The following is a 9,552-nucleotide window of genomic DNA, read 5'->3' on the forward strand; positions in this document are numbered from 1 at the left end:
TTTTAAACATTTTATTTAATAATATAAAATAAATATATTAAGTATTTAAATTTTTTATATTTTTAATAAAAAAATTTAGTTTATATTTTTAGTATATACCTTTAAAACACAAGATAGATCTCTTAAAATTATCCATTACTAATAACTTTAATTCGTGCTATTCGGACACCAATTAAATTCTGTATTAATAATAGTCATGTATTTATGAAATGGTCAAATTTTTAGGATTGTGTAATCATAAATAGTCATTAAAATTAGGGTCACACGATTCCCTAAGCTGAAGCAAAACAAGTTCTCTCTGCCACATACAAAAATACCTTCTGTGGAGAATTGGAGATTACGCAGAAGATGCGGCAAGGGGTATTTCCGTCATTCCAAACACCGAAGAAACGTAGCAATACGGTCAAAAGAATTAAGAGATGAATGCATAATGCATTGCAAGGCAAGCGTGCGTTTCGCATGTAATAATTTTGTCCATTGATTTGTTCTTTTCTCTTTTCTTTTTCTTTTCTTTGTTTTGCTTTGCACTTTTCTACAATTTTTTTGTATTTCTGTTTTACAAATAATTACTAAAATTTTGAGTTAACTTGCCGTAGTGGTATAAACAAAACAAAATTAATGTAATGAAGATTACTATTATATGTAGTGAAAAAATATTCTATAAGTAATAAAAAGAATAATAATTAAATTAGTCATCACATGTTTGATAAATTAATAATATAAAATATTTTACTTAGTCAATTATATTTATTTTTTAGATAATTATTTATACGATTAATACAGTTATTTTTGTCGATATGACAGTTATATATTAAATGTACATGTAAAAAATTATTTTATACTTAAAATAAAATTTAATTTATAACTACAATAATTTTGCAATATAATCAATTTTTTATAAAAAAAATTCTCGTGTTAGTTACTATTATATTTTATATTTTTATTCTATTCTAATTATTAATATAAATTGATTTAATTATAATATTGATAAAATTTAACTATAATTAATGAACAAAAAATTATATATGGAAGTCATCAATGGTGAAGTTACCAAGATGACGTACCCAATGCATGATGAATTTCAAGCTTTCAATCGTATTGACTGAGGTGAATGTTTTAACGGGATAAGATGTAATTAATCGAATCTAACCATAAATGTTCACAAAACAACAAAGAAGAATTATAGCACTGACAAGGTTTTCTTTTTTTTTTTTTTCCTTTAAAATGTTTCAATATAATTTTTGCCTGATTACATTACAACTTTAAATACCCTCCTTGAAAACTTAAATTATCAGTTTTGCTAATTTGGCGAGATAGGTTAAGTATACCAAAAAAAAAATATTTTATAAAAATTATTATAAAAAATTAATTTTTTTAATCATTGAAAATTATTAAAAAAATTTATTATTATATTTTTAAAATCTGCAAGTTAGTTAAATATTTAAATTATATAGGATATTAACGATACTATATAAAAAAAAGAATGTCGTATGTATTACTTCAAACCTTTCCATTTTCAACTCAATTTTTTATTAGTTTATTATTTTATTTTGTGCAATACAAGAAAATTTTATTGGAATTTATCTATTAATTAAACTCAAAAAACTTGAGAGCATCCTAGGTGAGGTAGGGTAGAATGATGGAGAGGATTAGATAATGAAAATGAGGTCCAAAGAGAGCAACGCCACATTGTGAGAAGGAAGGTGGTTATGGAGACGGACATGGTTATATAATGCATAGGGTGGTGGGGTTTCTCACATGTACAACCATATACATGCATGCAAACTCATAAAATAAAATAAAAATTTATATATATCAAACAATTAAAAATAGGCTTTATATTTCATATTAGATAAACTCTTAGAAGGTTAAGTTAAACAACCTTTATTTGTTACCAGCATAAAAACAAGAAAGAGTAGTGCAGAGTGTGCTCATCATAATTATTATCAATTTATTATTGGCCAATTCTATGGTGCCTATGAGTTTTTGTCTAAATTTTACCTAACTTATCTTTTGTAGTAAGTTTTTATTTTTTAAAAATGATTTATTCTTATATCTTTTAAATTAAATAATAACTTTTAACATTTTTTAGTAAATAGACACCATCTTTTAGGCATCGTAGCATTCACCTTTATCATTATGTATAAATTTATTTGTTTTGACTTTGTGATTGAACATTAAAAATAATATTTGGAGTAAATCCGTTTTAACATTTTAATCGTCTTATTTTTATTTTAAAATATTTAAATCTCATTCTCCTACTGTCTTTTTATTTCTTTTGTTAAGTGTTACTGAAGAATTTGGTGGAGAAATAATATTAATACCATTTTAAATGTTATAGAATAAAAATAGAACGATTAAAATGACAGAAACTAAAATAAAATTTAGTTCAAATATTATAAACAAAAATAATATTTTTTTCTTTAAATAATTATTCAAGAAGTGAATAAAATAATTAATTATCTTTATCTTCTATAGCAAGTAAATATATTGCATACCTTGAGCTGAGCCAAGGCAAGGGGAGTCTCAGTGAGGAACTTGACGGCAAGAGTCATGATGGTAGAGGTGGTTTCGTAGCCGGCGACGAGCAAAGCCAACATAAAATCGACTATTTCCTCGTCGGAAAATTGCTCCCCGGAGGCCAACAGTGCCCCAAGCATGTCCTTCTTTCTGTTCCCATCACTTTCACTCCCTTTTCTTCTCTCCCTCACTACCAATGTTAGTGCCTCCGCCACTTTCGTTCTTGCCTGCCAATTCATTTTCAATATTAGTATTAATATTTCAGTTATATATAACAAGTTTGGGATAATAGCCGAGAATAATTAGATCATTTCAGCTATATTCAGTATTTATTATTCTTTCTATATTTAATAATAAGTCGTTCTAACATTGTTAAATATATCTAATTTAATTTTAATATTTAAATATATTTGACTAAGAAATCAAAATAACATAACTATAATGAAATGGATGAAGAATTTATTCTAATTAGGAGGACCAGAGTCATATATAATGTTGCATATATTTGTCTCTAACAATCATGAAATATATTAAAATTTTAAATTAAATATTTTTAACGAATAAAAATATTTTATATTATGTAATAAAATATTAAAAATAAAAAAATTATTACGATAAATATATATTTTATATTATTATTTATTTGAATTAACCAAATAATTATTACTATATGTTGATCAGTATTTGGAGGATAACGTGGATTATATACTATTTTATTTGATTAGGTTTAATAATTGCTAATGCATGTTTTCCCCATGGCAAAATAATAACTAACAATAAGAGTATTAATAATTAGAGAAAAAAAATAGAAAAGAAAAGAAGAGGTGATTAGAAAAATGATGAGTTTAAGGTGCATGCACCTTGATGGCCCTACGGTAGGTAGGGGAGAAGAGAGGGAATGGAAGAGTGAAGAATCCTTCAATCACAAGAACGTACTCTTTCCTTAGATTCTCAGTCCATTCATCTGGATCAAAGCTCATTAGTTGTTTCACTGTCAACTCAAATGTTATCTACAACCAACACAACATGCTATTAGAGGTATAAATATTTATATTATTTTTTATTAGTTTAAATTTTTAAAATAAATAATTTTATAATATAGTATGAATTTTATGGCTTGAAGATTTAAAATTTGATTTTTAGTGAATCTAAAAGTTAAAAATAAAATAAACAAATAAAAGAAAAAAAAAACCTATACAAAAATTAAATAAATCTAAAAAAAACTCTGATTTGAAAAAAAAGTTAGAAATTTAATTATTTATGTTATCTCTTTTTATTAGCAAATAGTTTCATGACACATGCAATCATGAATTATTATTATTATTATTATTATTATTATTATTATTATTATTAACTAAATCATTTTTACTAATATAATCATAATTAAATATTTGTATAAATACTTTTTTATATTAACACTTGTTCCCCATTCAAATTAAATTCATACATACAATATGTCATAGTCAACATCATTACACAATACATATTTGGCTATTTGGGAATATAAAAGTTCAGTAGGGTTAGAGAAAGAAAGGAAAAACAAAAGGAAATGGTGAAATGTTTTCACATGCATGTACAAACATATTCATATATGTGCATGCTTACTCTACATGATGATGACCTAATGTTTATATTCAGAATTATTTATTAGCTGAAAGAACCTTTTCAGTTAAGTTAACGTGATGTGGGGATTCATCTTATATACTTATATGCAAAGAAATATTGAAATGGAAGAATTTGGACACATTGCACTGAGCCATAGAATCTGACTCACCATTCCCTATTATTTTCCATCAGGTACATCACAATCACATGCTATCTATAACAAGCTAAGCTTTCAACTAAATACTCATCGATCAACCCAAGCTTGAGAAAAATAAAGTTAAAATTAGATGTGAAAAAAAAAAAAGAATGTTACTTGGGGCGCTATAGTTGGACACTTTGAGAAAAGGAGGTATTTAACTTTGAACCAAAATAAGCAAATAAACAAACAAGATCCAAACGATAACATTATTATTATGATTATTATGAGGTGGTGCAGAAAGAAGGTGCTGGTCCACCATCTCTACCACATGATATGTGATGATGATGCTCTCAGAAACCTGACTCGTTCGATCTGTCACCCAGTTGACTCAGTAAAATTTTGTTTTAGAGGAATATTTTTTTTTATAATTTCCACTTTTAATAATAAAAGTGATGAAAAATAATTGATAAGAAATATAACAAAAACTAACACTATAACATGTAAAAAAAATAAACCAAAAAAAAAACACAAACATCAATTTTATTTATAGTAGTTATACAGAAAACAAAAATCTTTTTTCACATAATAAAAAATTCAAAATTTAATAAATATACTATTTAATGTAAGAAAAAACATTTGTTACAAGAATATATATATAACAAAACACCCGACAACCATCAATCATAATAATAGCACATGAAACTCTTATTTAAGGTAGTCTACCGAATTTAGCACGCGGTTACGTAGAAGAAATTCATACAAATAGTTCATATGAACCCTTTTTTTATTCAAAATTCATAGAAAAATAATTCAAATAATATATATTTAACTCGCTTTCAAGTTTCAATACCTAATATAATTATAAAAAAAATCAAACATGAACATTAAACTCAAGAGAATCAATGTATGCCATCCCTAACTAATAACTAAGTAACTAACCTTCTTGGCCTCTTCCATGAGAAGAACCCGGTCGGACCAAGAATCCAAGTTGAGCCGTATGAGCCGGTCCACATCAACCAAAAGATGATCCTTTATGATCCAAGAATTCGCGAAACTCATCGTTAGTGAGTGCATCTTCTTGTGAAGATTCCCCTTCATCAGCAACAACGAGTGCTTTCCCAAAAGGTTCGATATCGAACCGGGGTAACTGCACTCGAAGAGCTTCCCTTCGTTCGCAAGAACGAACCGGTTCATTTCCGGTTCCGCCGAAAACACGGTCGGTTCTCCGAACACGTGAGTCGTGAAGACTAGACCGTACCGGTTCAATCTTCGATCCATGAAGGGCTCTGGGTTGTCGCTCTTGTATGCTGATATGAGCTGTAGAGTCTCGCCGATGAAGGGGAGGCCAAGGCTCCCCGGAGGGAGGCGGAGACGGCGGTAGCGCCACCGCCGGAGGAGGATGAGGAAGGCGGCGATGGCTGCACAAGAGAAGAGTAGTGATGTGAAAGAAGACATGGGAAAATGTAAAAGGCTAAGGTTATTATTGGTATTAAAAATAACTTATTAGTAGTGTAGATATGTATGTATATGTATGTGTGTTTATATATAGAGAGTTCTAGACAGAAAAAGAGGGAGAGAGAGAGAGAGAAAGGGGCATTAATGGAGGGAGAAGGAGCACACGAGGGGGTTGAGTGGAAAGAGAAGAAGAAGCAGTGGGACGAAAATGATGTGTGTATGTGTGTGGGAAAGAAATTAAAGAAGGGATATTTTACACCCTTGGCACTTCTGTTTTCTTTTAATTATTTTTTTTCCCTTTTATTCTATCAGGATAAGAGTAGTTTAGGTGGTGGGAAAGTATATGAAAGTCTTTTCCACTTTCCTTTTTCGGTTTTTAAAATGAGTTTAATTTTAACCGTTTAAATTACTTTACAAAATTTAGTCAATATCTATTTTGAATTAATAATTAAGTTCGTCTCAAAAAATTACTCCTTTAAATTATTTTTTTAAAAAAATTATTAATTAAATTTATCTTTTTAATAATTTTAAATTACTCACTCTAGTTTTTTTTTTTTGTTATTTTTAGAATTGACATCCCAATCCATTAATTGATACAATTCTACCAGGGAAACAAATATTTTCCACTAGAAAAACAATATTTCATCTACCATAATTTGAAACTTTTTTTAATTATTTTTTATATTCATATTTACGATATCTTTTTTCGCTTCTTTTTTTCTTTTCTTCCTTCCAACATCACTCTTAACACGGCCATAACTTCACCCCTCATCACCCGTTAATTAATCGCTGCGAGCTACTCTAAATTTTAAGTTTTAAATTTTAAATTTGTATACCTTTATAATCTTTGGTAAACAATTTTAATCTGTTTCACTAAAAATGGCCCATCATTGACACGTGTTTGTCACCACATGAAAGTCAAAAATGTGAATGGCAGGTTTGCAAAGGGACATGGGCCATCCCCATAATGCAAAAAGCAAAAAAGCAAATAGGAAAAATCCTCCCACAATGGCTACAAATTTACCACCCTAATCAGTAATATCCCAGGTGGTGTTTGTGTGTTGCTTAATCATCATTATATTTTTTCCCTCCTTATAATGTGTCAAATCCTAGCATCTAGTACATACACCGACATTATTATATCTAATGTCAGTTTCCAAAGTGAAAATGTTAATAGTAGTAACCTCCTCGATCATCATTAGTAGTGTTCATCTTTTTGAGCACTCACCAATGTCGGAGTTTTTGTTGTCATTTGCACGTGTGATGGGGTCAACAATTATTCTTCATTTTTTTTTTTACCATTGCTTAGTTAGTTAGTTCACAATGAAGTCATTGATCTCATCATGCTGTTATTATGGTATAGGTAACCATTAAATCTCCTACTATATTGTAGCAATACTGTAACCAATTGAAATATAGGAGAATTTCACATAATGGAAACTTCCCTTCTCTCTATCTTTATAAAGGGAAAAAGGCTTAAAGTTAGAACTTCAAAAAGGAACCATCTATCGAGGTTTAATAATGTTCGATAGATGAACACAAATTTTCTTAAACATTTTTAGAGAAAAATCTTAGGAAATAAAATTCCAAATTAAAAAAACTAATATTCTTTTATTAGATTAAGTTATTCTATTTGTTCCGATAATTTTACTAAATTCATCTAAGTCTCTTTATAGTTTAAAATTTTTTAATTAGATCTTCACATTGTTTTGAATTTTGAAATAAGTCTTTATCGTGTAAAAAGTAGTATTATTAATAAAATATTATGAAAATGAGAAGGCGATTAGGTTTAGGAATATTTAGCCTTTAAGTATGTGTATGTTCAATTTGGTGAGGAATATTATGTTAACTATAATATTTGTTGCACCACAATGATTTAATTACAAATTTACAAAATTTAAAAAAGTACAGTATAAAGACCTAATTAAAAGATTTTAAATTATACAGACTTTATTGCAAATTCAATTTCATAAAATTTAACCTTCATAATTATTATTACTGTAGAATAAAAATGAATCATCATTTGAGTGTAATTAGATTTATTCTTTTATTAATACACTTTTTTTGTTTTTCTTAATCACCTTAGTTTAACAAATAAAAAATTAATTCATCTTAAATCTGAACTGATGTATTTAAAGATTTATTGTTAATTAATGAATTATTATATCAATATGTTTTAAGACTAAATAAAATAGAAATCTCCAAATGATATATTTTCCAAAAATACTTTATGAACATTTAAATTAAAATCGACCAACAGATTAACCATTAAGTATATATTTATGTATATTTATATATTTTATAGATATTTTTCTATTAGAATAATCAACCACTAAAATAATCAATTTTATCATATTAGGATAGCCAAAATGTTTGAAATAGACTAATCAAATATTTTCACAATATAATAATCAAACTTTTTGTATGTAAAAACAAAATATTAGCCACCATTATGTTTTGTGGTTTATATATATATGAATTTTGAATATAATATCATAAAGTTAAACTATAAATATAACTATGAGAGCTAGTTTTCCATATTTTTAAATAGATAGTTAATTGTATGTTGACTAATTTTTCTTGTGTCTATTAATATGGTGGTATATTTTTATAATTGACAACACCTATATATGGATCGGATCTTTTGTCTCAAGATTTTCTTACAACAATGAAAGTATTATGAGAAAACAATACAAACTAATGGGAAAGTAAAAAGTGCATTAAAAAAAGTGTTCTAGAAAAATTGAGAGTACTATGAGAAAGATATACCATGGCCATGGAGATATATGAATGGCGTAATAGGATCATATATTACATGATAACTTAGGGTGGAAAAAGAGACACAGGGAAAAGAGCATGCCGACCATGGATGATTATATCCCTTAGAAACATTAGCATTGTGTTGATACTTTTTTTGCTTATGTCTCCCCAAATATATGTTAGACAATCTCAAAAGTCAGAAGATCACTAGTTAGTAAAACAAAACAAAAAAATGTGCTTTATTTTAGATTTCACGGCCTTTTCCGATCCAATAACTTTAATTTCAAATTACTGTCAGATTAAAGAAGGGCATATCAAGTGCATAAAAAATTGATGACAATCTGATTGGTTCAGCCTTAAGAATAGTAGGGAGTGGATAAAAAATAATTAGTTCAAAACAACAACAACAACAAAGCCTTGTCCCACTAAGTGGGGTCGGCTATATGAATCAAACGATGCCATTGTGCTCTGTCATGTATCATGTCTACAGAGAGACCGTTTACATGTAGATCTCGTTTGACCACCTCATGGATGGTCTTCTTAGGTCTTCCTCTGCCTTTTGCCCTTTGTCCATCTTCCATCTCATCCACCCTCCTGACTGGATGTTCTATCGGTCTTCTTCTCACATGTCCAAACCACCTGAGACGCGATTCAACCATCTTTTCCACAATGGGTGCTACTCCAACTCTCTCCCTTATATCTTCATTCCTTATTTTATCCAATCGCGTATGACCACTCATCCATCTCAACATCTTCATCTCTGCCACACTCAGCTTATGTTCGTGCTCCCCTTTAGCCGCCCAACACTCCGTACCATACAGCATAGCCGGTCTTATAGCGGTGCGATAGAATTTACCTTTAAGTTTTAAAGGCACTTTTTTGCCGTGTATAAAACTAGACGCACTCTGCCATTTTGACCAACCTACGTGGATCCTATGATTTACATCTTGTTCAATCTATCCATTATCCTGTATGATGCACCCAAGATACTTAAAACTTGTAACTTTTCGTAGGATGTTCTCTCCAATTTTCACATATATATTGGAGTTTTCCCTTCTCAGACTGAACTTACA

The 9,552-nt window shown here is 28.6% G+C and overlaps 1 protein-coding gene across 1 annotated transcript; it reads right to left on the bottom strand.

Annotated features, from left to right (window-relative positions):
- Positions 1–2,465: 2,465 nt before the first annotated feature.
- LOC107469471 (cytochrome P450 90A1) lies at positions 2,466–5,922 on the bottom strand. Its single transcript, XM_016088840.3, has 3 exons — positions 5,204–5,922; positions 3,381–3,530; positions 2,466–2,747 (listed from the first exon to the last, which is right to left on the bottom strand). Exons 1-3 carry the CDS (start codon positions 5,717–5,719, stop codon positions 2,466–2,468), a joined length of 948 nt encoding a protein of 315 aa, XP_015944326.1. The 5' UTR covers positions 5,720–5,922.
- Between the last annotated feature and the right edge of the window lie 3,630 nt (positions 5,923–9,552).

The sequence above is a fragment of the Arachis duranensis genome, chromosome 10 (assembly GCF_000817695.3).
Source record: "Arachis duranensis cultivar V14167 chromosome 10, aradu.V14167.gnm2.J7QH, whole genome shotgun sequence".
Classification (NCBI taxonomy): Eukaryota; Viridiplantae; Streptophyta; class Magnoliopsida; order Fabales; family Fabaceae; genus Arachis; species Arachis duranensis.